At 35.9% G+C, this 19,158-nt stretch overlaps 1 protein-coding gene across 1 annotated transcript in view; it reads right to left on the bottom strand.

Annotated features, from left to right (window-relative positions):
• The window catches only part of SEMA5A (semaphorin 5A), a 314,579-nt gene that overhangs the window by 93,191 nt on the left and 202,230 nt on the right, over nucleotides 1-19,158 (bottom strand). Inside the window, exon 13 of the mRNA XM_054636324.2 lies at nucleotides 3,639-3,846. Within this exon, the coding sequence (XP_054492299.1) occupies nucleotides 3,639-3,846 (208 nt within the window). The remainder of the gene's footprint in view (nucleotides 1-3,638; nucleotides 3,847-19,158) is intronic.

Raw genomic sequence — 19,158 nt, 5'->3', positions numbered from 1 at the left:
CTTTGCTAGCAGTATTTATAGGAGTAGAATCATGACTGGAGTGTGCTGAAGCAGATGGAATATCTATCAGAGCAGCAGCAGGTCACAGGGTTCCTCCACCACTGAAAATTGCTGGAGGAACAGACTTGTGATGTGCAGAGCATATTAGAGTGATTATTAAGGAGACATAATAAATTGCAAATAAAAGACACAGCCACATGTTTTAAGAGGCTACTGTGGGAAGATGAAGCAAGGAATAATGAAAAACAATTACAATGGGCAATCTCAAGAAAATTATCTTGACATTGAGATATTAGTTCATGAAAGAATCAGCTCAACAGAGGGACTGAAGCTGTATTGTCTGAAAGCTCAGCAAGAAACCTAAAGAAAGAGATTAGATAAGATTAGGCACTGAGCACTCTGCCATTTACACAAAGGGAGCAGGTGAGGTAGCACGTCTTCAACATTTTGACTTTTTAAAGGCTGTTATTCATACACAAGCATGCCCTATTCCTCAATAATTATGTGGAGTGGATACTGAAGAGTGCACATCCTTGATCTGGGGTTAGACACTCCAGTTATCATTGATGGAATTTTAGAATGAAGCTTTGGCACAGTTATACAGCCCTAAGTATGATAAACGTGAATACATTATTTAAAATAATACCAAAAAAAACCCCAAAACCACTATGCTCCAAGGCATTGCCTTAAGTAAGGTTTATTCATTACCCTGCTGGGTTTACCCATTACTCATTGCTACAGTATAGAAGTAATAGTTAGCAACATAATAGAAGAATGTGAGTATTAAAGCACCCAGAAATGCAATGAGCAAGTTTTAGATGTTTCAATGCCCGGAGAAATGTATAGCCCCAAGTAATGTACTTGTACTCTGTTCACATGCAAAGAGAAAAAAAAAAAAAGAAATCCAGCATAAACCAGGAAAAAACTAGTCAAACTAAAAGTAAATTATAGGAGAGAGAAAGTTTTCATCTGCATTCTTCAAATAACCTCAGTCCCTAATGATAGATGAAAAGGAAATTCCTTTTTTTTGTCTGGATCACATCTCTAAATCCTCTCCTTTTTCACAAAACAGAGCTAGAATTGATGGTGAAGTCTTTAACCAAGAAGAAAGCAAGGATGGCAAGTCTTTTGGTGCAATGAATATTTAATTACTACAAGAGAAGTCATACAACTACAAAAGACATGATTGAAAAACCCCACAAGGAATCATTTTATCTCCTTTTAAATAAGTCATTCCACTGGAAGATGAGACTTCATATACCTCTGGGCAGAGGAATAAATTATCATTTGAGCAGTATTTGAGGCATTTAACTACTGCTCTCAGTAAAATGGGAAAGACACCACTTCTTTTTGTTTTGTTTTCTTTTGTTCTAAAAGAAATTTTAAAAATTAGACAATTAGATCCCAGTGCTCAAGCGGGGAGAGGAATGAATAGCCTGCAGCCACGCATGGGGTCTGGGATTCGAAACAGCAGTCCTTCCCTGCAAGGGCAGAAGCATGTTTGGGCTTTGCAGCTGGAATAGAATTGACACGCCTTGGGAATTGTCCTGAGAGAAGCAGAGGTACCAGGGACCTTGGGCATTCACATCTCATTAAAAAAAAAGTGAGGCACCAGCCTTGAAATGCCCAAAGTGGACTACAGGCTTGGTGTAAATACTCATCACCAAACATCCTTTTTCAACCCGCTGAAGCAAGGAAAGATGAAATTTCCATGGAAACGGAAACTTGATCCTATGTAGGCCACTAAACCAACAAAATGCTTGAAACAGAGACTTGCCCATATAAAAATTTTCCCTAAAGTAAGCTTTGCAGGACTTCCAATGGGGATTCAAGTGTTCTTCTATTTCAAGAGAAAATTCCAAAAATATGCTACATAAAACAGTATAAACCAAAAACAGGCTGGTAAAAAACTGTGAAAGGTAGAATTCTTCCCTTCCCTGGTCTACTTGTTTTCTAAGGCACCCTCTACCTTCAGTCTTATTTCCAACCCAGTTGCCTTTCACTGGCTTCCTGCATGGTACCAGTCCCCATGGTGAGCTGTGAGTGTTAGGATGTCCAATGGGTGGGAAGAATGATGTGCAGAACTCCATGATATCAGAAGGATAATTAATTACTTTATTTTACTATATTATACTGTAACTATATTACACTATCAGTACCATTACACTATTATACTGTAACTACATTACACTAACAAGAACTATCACTAACTAAACTAACTAGAAACCTCTCTGCCCAAGAGTCCCAAAACACACACGTGGATCCAATTGGTCAATGAATCCAAAACATCATCACCAGAAGCCAATCAAGCAATCACCTAGGGTAAACAATCTCCAGAACATATTTCACATGGGCACAAACACAGGAACAAAAAATGAGATAAGAATTGTTTTGATCATTCTTTTCTCTGCTTCTCTCACAGCTTCTCTCAGGAGAATCCTGAAAAAGCTAAATCTCTCTCTGTTCAGAGGGCATGTGAATACCACAGTGAGCCAGGTCCCCTTGGGAAATGTCCTTCCACTGTCACCAAGCCACAGCTTTACTACACCTGTGTCCCATGGTCACTTCCCTGCTGTGACCAACTGTGTGGTCCCTGTGATGGCCAGAAATGTCTCTACCTGCAAATGGTCATGCTGCCTTTTAGGGGGGGTATAATATCTCTGCTGCACAAACAATCTCACTGTGAGCCTGAGTGTAGCAGCCAAGAAAGGCAACTGGCAGCCTTTCTCCCTCCTTTAATAGCTCAACTTTTCAGAGGAATGTATGTTAAACAAGGTAAAAACAAGCTAAAAAACAACCACATGTCTCTGTCACGGTTCTCAAAACCTCATGACTGGTTCATGAGTGTCTATCTGATGTAACACAAAACAACGGCTCTGAATTACCAGGACCACACATACCAAAGGGAAGGTACAACTAACTAGATGAAATTAACAATCTCTAATAGCGTGTTTTGCAACCCAGATGTATTTTCAGATAGCCCATTGAAAAAGTTGTGTGCTGAACTTTAAGTCCCTTAACTATCAATACAGTCTACAACCAAGTGATTATTTATAAGTTATCCTCTTTCTTTGATTGAACAACTGTTGACTGCATAGCCCTTTTACCTAGTAGAATATTCACATTTTTACATTACAATTTGCTGATCCAACACTACCTTTAAATAGCCACTTTTCCAAGTACTCTTGATTCTCAGTTGAAGCTACCAATTTCTTTCTGAGTTCACAGAGAGTTTATTCAGTTATAAAACAGCTTTAAAAAAACCCCCAAAAACCCCTACATTTGTTCAAGCCCCCAGCTTTAAATATATTAAACCAGCAGCTATATGGCACTTTACCAGATAACGGTTTTCTATATAAAACATTTCTTACTGTTTCACTTCACAATTTAAAATCTACATAATGACACTTCAATTCCTTGAGAGCCTCACCTAGTCCTAACAAGTTAGTACAAGTAGTCAGAGCCACTTTTGATAAACAGTGTACACAGGAAGTCATTGTTGAGAGAGACAATTAATTTGGATTCCTACTTGCAGCCATTTATCCATCCCATTTTTCCGCAACCCCCTGCACGTATTTTTCTCTTTCTCTTCTTTTTCTCTTATTTCTAGTCAAATAAAGCTAGCTGATTCCTCATACCTGTATGTTTTGTAAAAGAGACATCTCTTCAGGGGGACCTTAATCACATGTTCCTGAAGGCCCACAAAAAGGACACTCTGGCTGTGCAGGATCTGAAGGCTCCTGATGGGCTCTCGCTGACTTTTCGGCAGGAGTTCAATTTCCTCAAGCAGGCAGCTGCTTGAAGTCTGGTTCACTGGGGCAAGTACTTTCTTAATAGTGCCATAGTCTGAAAAGGCAAGAGGAAAATGAGTTACTAAAAATCACACTAGCAATTCTACCTGTTTGGTGTCATTCAGTGACAAAATCTTTGTGTTGGATGTTTTCAATGAAGCTTCAGAATGCAGGATTATTTTGCCTGAAGTTTCCTTATGTATTATAGTACAGTTAAAAGAACTTAGAAAACTTTAAAGTCTGTTTTCATGTGATGCAATACATTAAAAAAAGAAAAAAAAAAGAAAAAAGTTAAAAAGTTATTACTGCAGAATGGCCTTCACAGCAGTAGTCACAAGAAAACAAGATTTCAAGTCGGGCTTGATATATGCACATTCATGCCAAGCGTTACTGCTTCATCTACAGGATTGCTTTACACTTTGGGAACTATATTTAAAGCAGTTTAAAAAGCATTCAATTCCATAATTTCTCCAGTTTGTTTTAGTATTCTCTGTGTTAAAAATTATGGAGTTTAGATATGTATCACATTCATTTAAAAAAGCACATGTATATGAGTATGTGCAGGTCTTGAGTCTCAGTGAATTTGAATGAATGAGGCTGAACCTTTTCTTCTTACTTATCCTGATTTTGACCTCTGAAAAATCATAACTTTTAGCATTCACTCTTCAGTTTTATTCTTAATGTGAATTCTCAGGAAAGACAGTAACGCATTGAAAACCAGTGTCAGAGTATATGATAACATTTATGACTCACTCTTGCAAAGTATTAAAATAATTTAAAAATATCAAAGTACATTTTTTCTGAACACAAAGGATCACATTCTCACACCGATAAATATTTTAGGGAGCTGCAGCATTATGCAATCTTTTATGCGCCAGCAATAGGAAGTATTAAAGATCCAATACTGCAAACACACACAGAGATAAGCCCTAAAGTCTTGAAAGACTTCCCTTTTGAGTTGGAAATAATGGCAAGGGGAATGTTTGGGAAGGCCTGTTCTGCAGTGCAGAAAACAGGGGGTTTGCCATCCCTAGCACAAGGCCAGAGGTTTGGCTCAGAGCTGGCAGTGCAGGCTCTCAGGATGTATCTGGCCCTGGCTTGGTGAGTACGGCTTTTATCCATGGCAGGGAACACCTGGGGACACGTCTGTGTCCCCCAACACCAGCTCCACCCTGGGAGAGCCTGAGGCCAGGGGCTGGCACCCCTACACAGTCACTGCACACTCCAGGGTAACTGGGCTGAGGGAGGGCAACACGACATTCCCAACACGAGGGCAACACGACTTTGCTTGGGAAGTGCTGAGGAACAGCAAGTAAGCAGCTGTAAGAAAATACAAAAAAGCAGCCTCAAATAGACTCCAAAACTAAAGAGAAGAGGGAGAACCAAGATGACTGTTAAAAGGTCCTCATTTTCCTGAGAAAGACTGAGTATTCAATCATAAGACCTGGAGTAGTACTGGAGGGGAGAGTGTACACCAAATAGTAGGGGAAGTTAATAGGAAGTTTATGTGTAAGATATAATGAACGTTACATGATATTATTTAATTCTATTAAATAGTCAAAATGAATTAGAAAACCATAAATTATTAGCTTAGTGTATAAAATGGATTCCTCTTAGTCCATAGAAATATTTTGATCATACCAAATCATGTATGCATGTTAAAATCTTCTGCCTAGCCTCTCAGGTTTTAATGTAATCATTTCATGCACCTGTTTACATTTTTCTCCTTTTTTGATATAAACATGCTTGACCATTTTATAGGAAAAAAGCTTCCAATAAACTACATTTTAATTTTTATTAACATTTTTGATATTAAAATATCTAATTTGATGATCTTTTTTTTCCCAAACAACCTAAAACAGACTTTTATTCAAAACCTAATTAAATTATTGCCATCAGTCAGTTTTGCCCCACAATTAAGCAATAAGCAGCTCAGCTCAACAACATAACAAGCAGTGTTTCCACTGATGATTACTGGATGCAAAATCTTGACTATAATTACAGCAAGTTTCATGGTCAAAATATGGTCTGCGACTTGTCCCAAAATTCCAGTGCCTGTATGTCCCTGTTTTGGCTGAGGCAGAATTAATTGTCCTCACACTGGCTGGTATGGGGCTGTGTTTTGGGTTTGTGCTGAGAGGAGGGGAGGGGGGTGAGGAAGGGGCTGTGTGGTACATGGAGGCTGGCTGGGGTTAAACCATAACACTGTGTTAATTACTGAGTGAAAGAGGAATGATTTTCTTTTGAGCATAGAAGTTGGAAAAATGTACTAAGAAGAAGAAGGAGCAGTGAGATCATTTTACAGATGTAAATTAATTGGTATTGCTTTATAGATCAGTCAGTGCAACTCTATATCACATGCTAACTGGCAAACAGATTCAGTATGATTCAGGACACGTTGTATTTGGCTTGTCACAGTTTTCCTGCATGAGACAAAAATCAGGTACACACGCATTCAGCATGTGCTTCTTCTACAGACTAATATTTCTTCCTACCACTGTGCTGGGTCTGGGATCTACAGACGGAATCATTTGCTGTCACCTTCCCCAAGAGAAGAAAAAACACATGACTGCAGGCCTCCCTCCCCTATGCCTACAAACACATTTAGAAATACAGCTTTGGACAGGAGAATATGATCAAACACAAATACTTTCTGTTTCATGTGGCTCGTTTATTATAGATGGCAAACTTACAGTTCTTTTTATTCAAGTGTATGACCTGGAGATCATGGTTACAGCAGCATATCACCCCAGAAATAAATAAAATATTCTCACTTTGAGAACTGCAGCAGTAATGCCTTCCCCAAGACATCTTCATTGTTCTTGTTCTTCCCTCTTATCTTGGCATACATTCTTCATTCCTCATATTTCCTTTTGCTCTCTTTCAGCATCTCCCAAACCATTCCTTTTTCGTTTGTTGTCTAAGAGGATCAGCACTCAGAAATGTTGGAAGTCACAACTGACAAAGCTTCAATTGAAGAAACACTGCCTGAGATCCCACAGATTATGAGGAAGAAACACTGCTCTTAGGAGCAATGTGGGTCATATGCAAACTCAACAAAAAGGAATAGAATGTGACCTGAGATCTGCCTCAATAAACTCCCCTGCTTCTGACTTCTGCAACCTATTTTCTCTGCCTTAAATTCCTACTGTGTATGACTTTGATTTTGCAAGGACCACCTGGGAGGCCAAGCTAGGGTGAGGATCTGGTTTCACTCCACAACTTTGAGACAGGCACAGATTGAATTTGTGTTTTGTTCACCAGTCTATGGTACATAGCTAGGGTGTGTAGCTATCAACATCCTTAAAATATACTAGCATGCAACATGGCTATATCAGACTTCCTTACAGTGGAAAAGAATAGCCAGTGATTCCATTGCTTTCAAAAGCCAGGGGTTTTGCACCACTGTTTCCAAATCTACTACAATATTTGCATCACTATTTAATAAATCATTATAAATCATTGCTCCAAGCAAAGACTGCAGATTTCCTAAAGAACTTGTAGAAGTCCTATCTTCAACAGTGTTGTCTGTTTGGCTATTTTCACACCACAGTTGCAAAGCAAAATAAGGTGTAAAAAAAGTAGGGAAAAAATAAGTCTGGAACATGGCTCTAGGACATGGAGTTTTTTAGATTTGTAATAATCTTTCAAGTGAATATTTAGTTATATAATCAAACTAAGTGTCCACTTCTGCCAAGAAACAGCTGAGAAGGCTAGTAACCACAGAGCAACTTAATGGATGCAACCTTATTGCCACAGACACAGGGAAAGCTGCAGTTTCATCACAAATGTCAAGCCTGAGCCTAACAGCCATTTAAGAATTCAAATGAATGGCATCTTTGCATCCTGACTGTAAGCAAGACATACTGGGATAGATGCAGACACCTGACAGCCTTTTTTTAAGGATGGCCAACTATATAGAGGAGTAGTAAAAGATATGACATTGGCAAGAATGAGTAAATAATGTGCTTTGTTAGCTTGCACTGCAGTAGTTTTAAAGAGACTTGCAAAACCAGTGACTGAACATTAGAAATCTAATCACTGGGAATGAAAAGAAAAATTATTGTTGAAATATTGCTATGTAATATGTAGGAGACAATGAAGAACTGCAGGGAGAACCTGAGACAGAGTTTTAGAGAACATGCTTGGAGGCAACAAAGTCTGTAAAGAACAAAATTATAATTGGACAAAAGGAAAGGATGATTTCTAAAAGCAAAAAATAATTTTAAGATGTAAGAGGTGTAAATCATAGCCAGCAATGGAAAACACTGCAAGAGTGCAGCTGGAATCATTATAACATCTTTGGTGGTACCAGCAAAATGAAACAGAAAATGAACATACAAAGCAAACAGCAGATGCAACAAACTAATAAACTTGTAATTCCCTGAGTTTCCTAACAGAAATAAAACCACTCAAGGAAGCTTTAGTGAACTCTTGCTATCGAGAAGTATAAATATTTATATGAGCTGTTATGTTTACAAAATATTGCTGCTTTCTTCAAGCAAACAAATCATCATGAGGCAGTATAGAAGTAAGTGCATTTCACTTCTTCAAAAGAAGAGAAAAAAATCTCTACCCATTCCTTTTTGAGAGGGAAGGACTTTCAATCTTAACTCTTGCCATTGTACCTTGGAGAGTGTAGTGGTCTCCAGAAAGCAACTGAACCAGCACCAGGAGGCAGAATCCAAACCAATAGTTTTCAAAAGAAAAGCCTACAGTATCGTATTTCATTAATGTAGCTAAAATCACTGCTGTCTTCTAAACTATATGAGTTGAAAGCAAAATAAACTTATAATAGTCTCAAATATCTCTTCAGGACAGCTGTATGCCTATATTTAAGACTTAACAAACATTTCTGCAGTTTCTGAGCACAACAAGGTGCCTTTACAAATCTTAAAATCTCCTTAAATATACCAAGAAAAATCTAAAGAAACAGCAAAATATACTTTAAATTATAAACTGTCAATGTAACTATGGGTCTGTTTTTCAAAATTCCCACAAAACATTCTGAGGAATAATAATACGTCTTAATCAGATGGAAAGGATGGGGTCCGTGTGATGGAAAGGGGCAGTCAACACAACACACAGACTCTAAAGCAACATTTGCAACTTCAGGAGATGCTTGTAACTAAACTTGAATAAGATACCACCTGTGCAAGAAATATTCTGTATGTCATAACATGTGAAAACAGACTCATTGATAAACTTAACAATCTGGCAGCACAATGACCAGGGAGTTTAATAGATGGAGACTTGAGAGAATACATTTTAAAGTGTAGCTGAAACAAATATGAATTATTTATATTTTCAAGAAGTCTACTTTGAAATAGACTTTGGAAAATTATATTCAGTAAGTACATTAATTTTATCCATTACACACTGGTTTTGCATAGTATTAGTTGTATACAAATAATTTTTCCCATTGAAAAATAAAAGCATTAAGACAGTATAAAGACTGTTGAAATTAAAGGAAAAAATCTGTTAATGCTAAACATCTTCTAATTAATATCCATATGTACATATAAACACTGGTTATAATAATCATATAACATTTGTATTAAACACCATTTAAACAACAACAAAAAAATAGGGCATTAGAGTCATCTTCAAGGCAGAGGTCTTTCAGAATAATAAATTGAAATACTAAATATAAAACTGATTAACTGAATGTACAATAGCAAAAAAATCAAAGAATGGGCAAGGTGATTTATAACCATTCAGCCACCATGAAAAAATGTATCATCAATATTTGCTCTCTTCCACCAGAGGAACTGGAAAAAGCCCTACTGTGAAGTAGAATGTGCATTTGGCTAACAGCAGAAAATCATTCCAATGAACAGAAAGTATTAGGTTGCATAAGGGCTTTAGTGCGCTCGACACAGAAAAAAAAGATGCAGAAACAGCAAATGCAGCAGCTGGTTCAGCCTAAAAAGGGGAAGCCCAGGACTTATGATTTAGCAATCCGTGTAACATCAAAAAAGACACATATGGTACAGAGAATGCAATGGGGTTTAAATCCTCCTCTTCTCCACCCTTTCTAAAAATAACTTTAAAATTAGTAAAATCATCAGTAGAATATGGATAATTAAAGCTTTGGCTATAATCTGTTTTTGCACATGGGGGTGGGGTACAATTAGGTTTAAAGCAAGGGTGTGTTTAGAAGACAAGATAATATAACCATGCTCTGTAACTTCTTTTTTTTTTTTTTACCTACAGGTTTCTGGGATACATACTTATACTTGAAATACATGAATACATTTTTTAATCATGCTCCAGTCTAAAGGATAACTGATAGACAGAGCTTCAACTCTTCTTTAAAAATTAAATATATATATATATATATATATATGTGTATATATATATAGTACTATGGGTAAGCATAGTACTTCTAGAATGATTCAGAAGATAAAAATAATATAGTTTGATCTTAAAATTCTGACCTTAATTTACAACTTTAATTCAATTTTTTAAAATATTTTTATATGTACATTCATTAATTCTTTATGGAAAAGAGTGAATCTCAAAATGAATATGTAATTGTGATGCTTCATCAAGATGCAGATTTTAATTATTTTATTTCTAATTTCTCTTTATTTTCAGAGCTGTTAAACGTTTGTCTCTCCATCTGAAACCTGCTTGAACCATCTGATTAGTGATAGTTAATTTATTCTTTTTTTCTATTTTTAATATATTTTGATGGTGTAATAAACTATATAGATGTGATTTTCTACAACTATCAGACAAAAACAGAGGTTAAAAATCTGAATGTTCTGTTTTGCGGGCTTAACAGAGAATGAAAAGTGATAAGCTTATGAATCATTTAAACAATAAACCATTGTGATTTTCTCACTATTACAAGTCATTATCGCAATGACAACAAGGCAAGGGTGGATACTCAGAGAAATTGAGATATAAAGGGTATTTATAAGATCAAAAAAGCAATTATGTAACTGTATAACAAAACCTTTTCTGACATACTGTAGCTGGAAACAGAAAAAAAATATTTTGTTGCCTTTCCCTGAGAAATGTTGCAAATTGTTCTGCCTGGTTGATATTGAGATTTATTTTTAAACACCAAAATGGCCACACAAAATCTTCGTTACCCTCTGTGCCATCACTTGCAGGAAACAGAAAAGATTAAGCTTTCCATTATTCAGGTCTCTTAGTTTTTCTTACTCTATTACAGGATACTTGAAGGAAAAAAAATATGCAAGTGACCTGGAAAACTCATAAACCATTGCTCATTGACATCTAATTAAATTTCAGTAAATTAAATTACTGATGCAATTTAAAAAAAAAAAATTAAAAATGCTACATTCTGGGACTTGAAAAATCTTGCACTTTGTTCATGTGAAACCTTTGTAAAAAATCAGGAATATTTTTGGTGTTGGAGTTTTTGTCCCCATGTGAAGTAAAATACAGGCATAAAAACATCTCTGTTCTAGGTGTGTTACAGGAAGAAAAACAGGGTGTGTCAATTTTTTATCATTCCAGAATTTAAACCAAATCATTCTTTCCCCATGCTCAATATCAAAGCGCTCTGCATTTCAGAGATTGTTTACATAGTACTGCTATTGCTAGAGAACAACAAAAATCTAAGGACCTTTGGCAATATAACAGCATTGAATTTTACAGCTTAAAAGCTTTTAGGAAAGTCCATGGTCATTGCTGCTCTGCTGGTATATTATTAGACAGAGAAGTTAACAAAAATTAGCAGGGAAGCTAAGACTTTAAATTTAAGAAAAAGCAACTACAAATGAAATAAAATGTCCTGCTTTGTGCCAAACTATATGCAATACATAGCAATCTTAAAATGGGACATTCAGTTGCCCAGTGTCTTGGCAATTAGAAAGGAGAAAAAAGAAGTGCTAAAAAGGTACATGCACAATTTAATATATTTATTAGAAGGTAATTCAAAATTATATAGAAACAACTCTTACCACACAATGCTTAGTGTATTAATGGTTTCAAACACCAAACAGCTGCTTAACTTAGGAAATGGGACAGGTTTGACTCTTTCTCAGAAGACAGCTTTGAAAGCAGTAGAAGAAAAACACAGAAAAACTCTATATTAAATTATTCTTATCTGGGTAAGACCCCAAGTATTTCTGCAATCTGGTGCAGTTTTGTTTTTCAATTCTTGGATGCAACGACAGCAGTTTTGAATGATACTCCATAAAAAGCAAGCACACATAATATTTTAGATTTATGTTCTTTATCTTTGGCTCTGATTCCTTTGTATTCCCTCTTTCCTATTGTATTTCAAGTAAATATTGATGTTCTTCCTTATAGTATTGGAAATTATTTTAAATCAACACTGAAATGAGATACATTTTTGATAATGCTTGTCAGCAGAGGAGGTCTGATGGTCTATTACATGTCCCCAGACTTCCACGCAGGGGAGAGAATTTAAGTCATTTATGCACAATCAAGAATCTGAAAGGAGCAATTTTAACCAAAAACTATTCGCATGCCTTCTAAAATTATTAGCAACTTCTTAATGCCCCAGTGGCTATTCCAGGAGAAACTCAGTTGTACCTTTTCAACTAGAGGACTTTCTCATGGTTCTATGTCAAAATCTAATATATGTATTTTATGAAGGGAATATTTTGGGCTATCCTTTCTAACAGAGATTTGAACTATTGACTTTAAGAACCTTCTGAATAAAAAAGTGTTGATCTAGGTACTAGTTATTAAAAAATAAAGACCTTTCTTCAAAGCCATTTGTCTGGGAGGACAGAAAGAACATACAAATTAATAACATATGTCGTCCAATAATGATTGCAGAACAAATTTCCTCTCTAGAAAAAAGTAAAATAAAATTCTAAAAAAATTGTTTCCATTTGAAAATAGAACAATTTTGGGATGTATCTATCAATGGAAATCCAGAGAATTACCATCTCAATCCTGTCTTTAGGAAACTGTTCTCCAGAGGAAAGGTTTGTAAACATTCAAAAATTTTTAGAATACTTCTGTCCCTTGCAGATTAAATTCCCATGTGTTATAGTGTCTCAAAAGCATCAGGGATATAGTCAGTTTGCAGTTGAATTAGCAAAGCTTTTTTCCAGTAGCTTCCATACAAAGAGTTAAATATCTGCTTTTAGCAGAGACAGTATTCACCAATCCATTAAGTAAAACATTATAAATTGGTAAAAATAACCTTTCCACTGGTAGGATTTCCAATGAATCAAAAAGTTTAGGAAATAGGGAAACTTGTGTACCATTTCTCAGCAGTCATTTCACGCCTCAAATTGGAATTTAAATCCAGCTCTAGTCAGACTTATTCAAAAATCTTTCAAATAGAGAATTCAAGCTCTTAACAGAAATTCAGATCTACTTGAGACTAAGATGCAAAGCAACTGGCAGCTAAAGCAAGCAGTATGCCTTGTTTTGGAAGACTTTCTACAAAGTTGAAGCTTCTAACTCCTCAATTTTCTGGAAAAGATCAAGCAAGAACCTATACTAAATAACAAGTACATGTTGAATTACATGTCTCAGCCACCACATCAATTATGTCTCTTTCTTTCACAAAGAAAATGAAACTATCTCAGATTATTAGATGGACTCTCATACTATAGTGGCAAAGTTTTACCCTTCCTAGATCTAGACCAGATGTTTTTTTCTTGCCTAACCAAAAAAAAGTAATTTCAACAACCTCAAAATATATTTTTAATGAATCATGCTCATTGACCCATCTTTATCTATTACTTCTATTTCCAATCTTATAGAGATTTGTCAGTTTGCCAAAGATGTGCCTTAGAGTTGAGATAGAAATTCATATCATTTTGTCTGTGTTGAAGATTGATGTACCCATAACAGTTCATGCACTCCACTTAGAAGTAACGTGTCTGTAGAATACCTATGAGCAAATGCTATGGCAGCTACAGTTTCTTAACAGACTATAATTGATAAGAAAACATTTATTAATGTTTCATTGTGATACATTCCTTTTACTTGCTGAGATAAATCATTATCTATTTTTAAGACTTTATGAAGGAGTATCATATATATTTTACTTGCAATCTCATCTAATCATTTTTCAATTATAAAAGTTTTAGTAAAGAATAAATAAAGCATAATTTATAATAAAGAAACTTTTTTATTAAACAATTTGGGGACTTGTGAAATCTGGATTCAATTGTCAACTTTTTTCTACAGATTTTGTGTGAGAAACTATGAAAGAACAATATTCTGAACAATAACACCACCTAAAGTGAAAAAAATTAAAACTTGAAACTTCACTTCCTGTTTCATTTAACTATAACAATATCTAATCACAAATATTTTAATGGGTTCATTTCCTTGCTGAAACTTTTTTTTCATGCTGCTTGATGGGCCACTGATTTGATTCGATGACAAATTCAAACTCAGTGACAGGTAGTTACTTTATTCTCCCTCAGTATTTAGGAGACAGTTGAACCAAAGACAGAAAAGTCTCAGTTGCAGCCAAGAAAAATCATGATTTTTTTTATGCCCTGCAAGGAGTAGGTGTCTTCCATGTTCTTAGGGATTTTTTGTGAAGTTACTGCTTAATTAAAAAAGACATTGGAAAAAATATTTTAATAGTCCTTGGAGCAGGGAACAAGGCATAATCTCTCTTGCTGAATTCTCTACCTACTTGGTTTGATAGCTACATGGCCACAGTAACTGTGTGCTCTGCATGTACATTAAAACAGTGCCAGTGAGTGGATTTGGGAGGGCTCCTTCCCATCCACTGCAGCCCTTTCTCTCCTGGATCAACCATTCAACAAGGAGGTGCAAGGAATGGCTTTGAACTCTGAACATTATGAAGAATTAAACCTCAGCTCTACATACCCCCCACAAATGTTGCTGCCATCCAGATGATGTCAACAGCAGACTGACCCTCCTCTCTTGTGCTGATGTGTTTATTGCAGAGATAATCCCTGAGAAATGTATCTAGTTTTCTCAATGCATGGCTACTTGATCATGTACCCCTATGGGGTATCACCCTTTCTAATCCCTTCAGGAAGTTATATTAAAATGTGAATAACAATACTTTAATTACTGCCATTGGTTTAAGAAATGCAATTTAAGCAGAGAGGATATGGTTAAAACTACAGCATAAAATCTTCAGATGAGGCTTTAATGAGTTGGGGAAAAGAAAGCTGTTTCTCAGGAATTGGCAAAGAGATGATGGACAAGAATTTCAAGCTTGGCTCTAGTACCTCACACACTTTTTCTTCTTTTTCCTTGGGGAGGTGTCAGGAAATGTCAAGTAGAATATGTAGATCAAGGCGTGATTTGTAACAACATCGAGCAAACATTTCTTGATTTTACCAAACAATATTCTCATTGTGAATTCTTATTTAAATTGCTCGAGTTCTGTCTGAAAAAGTACTCAGTAATAAAAATAAATACAAGAATCATGAAAAATGATGTAAGCATCCTCAAAGAAGGCCAGTAAAACTATTTTTTTTGTCTTGCATCACACTAAAATAACTTGGCATATAAAAAGACACATTTTGGGGCCCCAAACCTACGGACAAAACAAAATGTACATATTTATTGGTGTTGCTTGTATATTTATTACTACATCTGAATCAAACAGATGCTGCCAATAGTCACACTGACCTGTGAGCATGTGCTATGAGACTATCAGTACCAAGATTCCCATCAGATGTCTTCAGAAGTCTCAAATGTTTTGTCTCTTGGACATGAGTCCTTCTTTTAGAACAACACTATCAGAAGAAGTGATTACGAAAGGGCTGCTTAGGGCTGTACTTAAGGTTGTACTTAGTAGACAGTGAGTTACCTAGTTTGTACTTCCAGACAAACTAGGACAAGCTAGGCAGCAGTTCAGATACAACTAGCTGAGAGCACTGCGGCTGACAACACGCTTTTATTTCCAAAATTTTACTCCCTACATACAGTCAGATGATAACTAAACAGATCCAATATCAAGAGCTAGACGTGAATGACATCTATCCCAGAGAATGCCCATTTGGCAATATACTGAAATTACAGCCCCTTTTTCTGTTTTGGCAAAATCTAGCTTTTACTGCACTAAAAATGACACATACACACACAAAACATGAAGCCCTGAGGCAAAGAAGACTCAAGAGTTCTTATGGTTCTAAATGGGAAACATTACATTTCTCAAGAGACGTGCAATTTCAATATCTTGGATTCTAAAAAGACAAAGAAATAAAACTATAAGGTTGTTACTGGTCGCTGAAATTCACTACAAAACAAAGAAGTCTATATTAACTTCCCATAAAATTCTCATGAAAAGAAAACTTCAAATTTTGAAGAGATCTTCTAAAATGTTTAATCAATGTCTAGGACTTGGCTTCTCAAATAATGGAGATGAGCACGTCTCAAGAGTTGTATAACCTCTAACTGAAGTAGTAGAGTAGGTAATAAATATAGATATTAATCACAAGATGAAGTGGTTTGTGGGATTTAAGGCTTGATATCTGACACAGAGCAGCAGTGAAGAATGCCACACTGTGCTCAAAGGAAAAAATTACTATTCAATAAAAGCACTGGATCTCTGCCAGTCTTCCAAAGTTGAGATATATAAACTCTGATTGGATCTGACTGGACAGGGAGTGCTTACCACTCCTATTATTTTTTATTGCCTTACTTTGTACCACCAAAACAATAAGTACCTTGTAGAACCCAATACATGCTATGAATATGATAGTGCTTTCCTACTGAATAAATTTTTCAGTGCCCAGATGAAAGAAGCATTTAGATGCACAAGTGGAGAAAACTATTTGTCAGATAATAACCCACAACATACCTTGCCTGATTTCTTAATCAAGTCATATATGGTTATTTCTATTGGAAGTGTCAGAAAGACAACTGACTACTGTGCAGATCCAGAAGCATCCCCAGCTTGACTGAAGAGAAAGTTTCAGGAACTGTCCTCTACTCAAACTCATTTGTAGTTTGTATAGCACACGCCCCAGTGCCTCAGTCCCTAGATAAGTCAAATCCAGTACATACATCCAAATAGAACCTCAGCAGCAATTTCAGTGTAAAACACAGCTTTTCCTGAGAAATAGAGGAGGAAAGAATGATGCTGACTTTGTTTTCTAATAGTACTAAGTAAGAAATTAAATGGACAAGAAACAGAAACAAAGTTGGAATTAGAGAAAAGAATCTCAGAACCTCTCACCAGAAGTTGTTCATCTCTTTACTCTACCGACTACATTAAAGTAGCCATAGCCACAGTACATAGCAACGGTATACAATACATACAATCATATTTCATTTTATTCTTTATATAATGGTCTAGGAGCCAGGATATCTGGCAATAACCAGAAAGTCTCACAGAGCTTGTTGGTTGAAAATCTTTGTGTATTTCCTAGGCAAGTGATGTAACCACTATTCTGGTTGAAGTCATCACTATTCCTCCTAAAGGTACATAGCCATAGAACCAAATTTCCAAGGTTTATGGGATAAGAAATAAAAATTAGAAGAATTAATCTGTAAACAAGTAACTATTTGCTCCAAATATTATGACTCTTACACGGTGACTTGATTAAAGTAAAATGCATGGAACATAATCCATCTTTTGTGATACAACCTGCAGGTTACAGGATTCTTCACACAAATATAACAAAATAATATAATCCAGCATCTTCACATTTTGATGACTTACAAGACACATAACAAAGTAAGTAAGGCATATCTTTTATTGAGAAATTCTTTAACTTGTTAAGATTTGCCATGTTCAATGACCAGAGCAAGGGGAAAAAAAAACCCCAGTGATTATTAGTGCTGCTGCTTCTAAATGCTTAGCTGTAAATCTCTGAATTTATTGAGGTTTAACAGGAAAAATAATGCAGAATGAAGAAGCTTGTAAACATCAACAAAACCAGGAGTTCAGTAGAATATCCCATTTAATGACTGTTTTCCTGACAGCTCACACTAAATCTTGTATATATCATGGACAAATACTTGTGATCCAACTTTGGGATTTTTACGGTCAAAGTTGAGTTTCATGTAAGGTTCAAACTTTTCTTTCTTCTCATGATCTAACTATTTCACTTTCTTCTTTGATTGGCATGGGTTTATTGAGTCACTCCTATGCATGTCCACCTTAAAAGAAAGGATTTTTTTAAAATAAAAGACCCTGCAGGATATTCTAAAGAAGATTCAGCAACATGTGACAAAGTCAAATCCCTTCAAAGGGAAAGCTTCTTCCCCACATCTCTCAGGAAGGGTCCTGAGTACTGTGTACTCACAGAAGGGCTACACAGTTGGTACAAAGATCAAATTTCACCCCAAAATAAGGCTAATTCCAACACTGTTTCCAAAATTAAGACCAAGCCTGTTGACTGGCAATGCACTTATTGGGGCAAAATGAGAGTTTTGAAGGTAGGTATAGATCATAATAGATCTCAGCTTTGAAGACAGCAGGAAAACACTGAGCCTCATGTAAGATACCTCTCTTGCTCACAGCTTCATATTTTCTGCATTAGAATTACCTAATAATAAATGAACATAGGGGTTGTCAAGTCTAGTTTCTTCTTCAGGAAGAAGAAGTGATATTTAAAAAAAAAAAAAAAAGAAAGAAGGAAAGGCTACTTGGCCATTCTAAGTTTATAAAGTAGTCAAACAGGATTTGAAAGTTCAGCATCACTATGACAAAGAGGAGCTGTTCTTTTTTCATGGAAGGTTGAGACTTCGTCTCCAGCTCTTTACAATCTGTTTCCCCCCCTGGCCCATGCATTAATCTCACTCCCATGCAAGCAGAGCCAGCTGTTCTTCAGCCAGTAACTTCTTCTTGCAGCAATTCTGATTTCCAGTGGCAGCACAGAAGTGCACACACCGTATGTTCTTCGGACACTTATTTATAGTCTTTATCTGACAGAGCTGAGCAATTATAAAGACATAATGATAATTTGTGCACAGAAAAAAGGGCTTCTTCTACTTAAATTTGTCCCTCGAGAAAACAGAACACCATCTACTTGCAGCAGACAATTCATGAACCTGATAACTAAAATATGAACAAACTCTATGAGCAAATAGCAGCAACAAACTAATCAAAATCATGACCTATTTATGGGTTGATTATAATAACAAAAAATGACTACAAATAAGTGCTGTGTAATTTGTGAACCAAATAAAGGGCTGCAATTCTCACATATAAATTGCTGTCAATGAATAATTTACCCAGCTCTACTTAGAGCCATCTATTTATTAAGAAAGCTCACCAACTGGATCTGGCAGAATGATTCATCTCTATACACAGTGATAAAGCCAAGGAAATCAGTACTGCTGGACATTTTAAATGCCCAGTTTGATCCTCTGTAGCCACACAGTATAATTTATAACTCTGTAGCCATGATTTTAGATGTAGCCACTCTCATTTAGTACCATTTTAAAACCACTT

The sequence above is a fragment of the Agelaius phoeniceus genome, chromosome 1, assembly GCF_051311805.1.
Source record: "Agelaius phoeniceus isolate bAgePho1 chromosome 1, bAgePho1.hap1, whole genome shotgun sequence".
NCBI lineage: Eukaryota > Metazoa > Chordata > Aves > Passeriformes > Icteridae > Agelaius > Agelaius phoeniceus.
The sequence above is the reverse complement of the archived record's forward strand: the minus strand, read 5'-3'. Positions and strand labels throughout refer to the sequence as shown.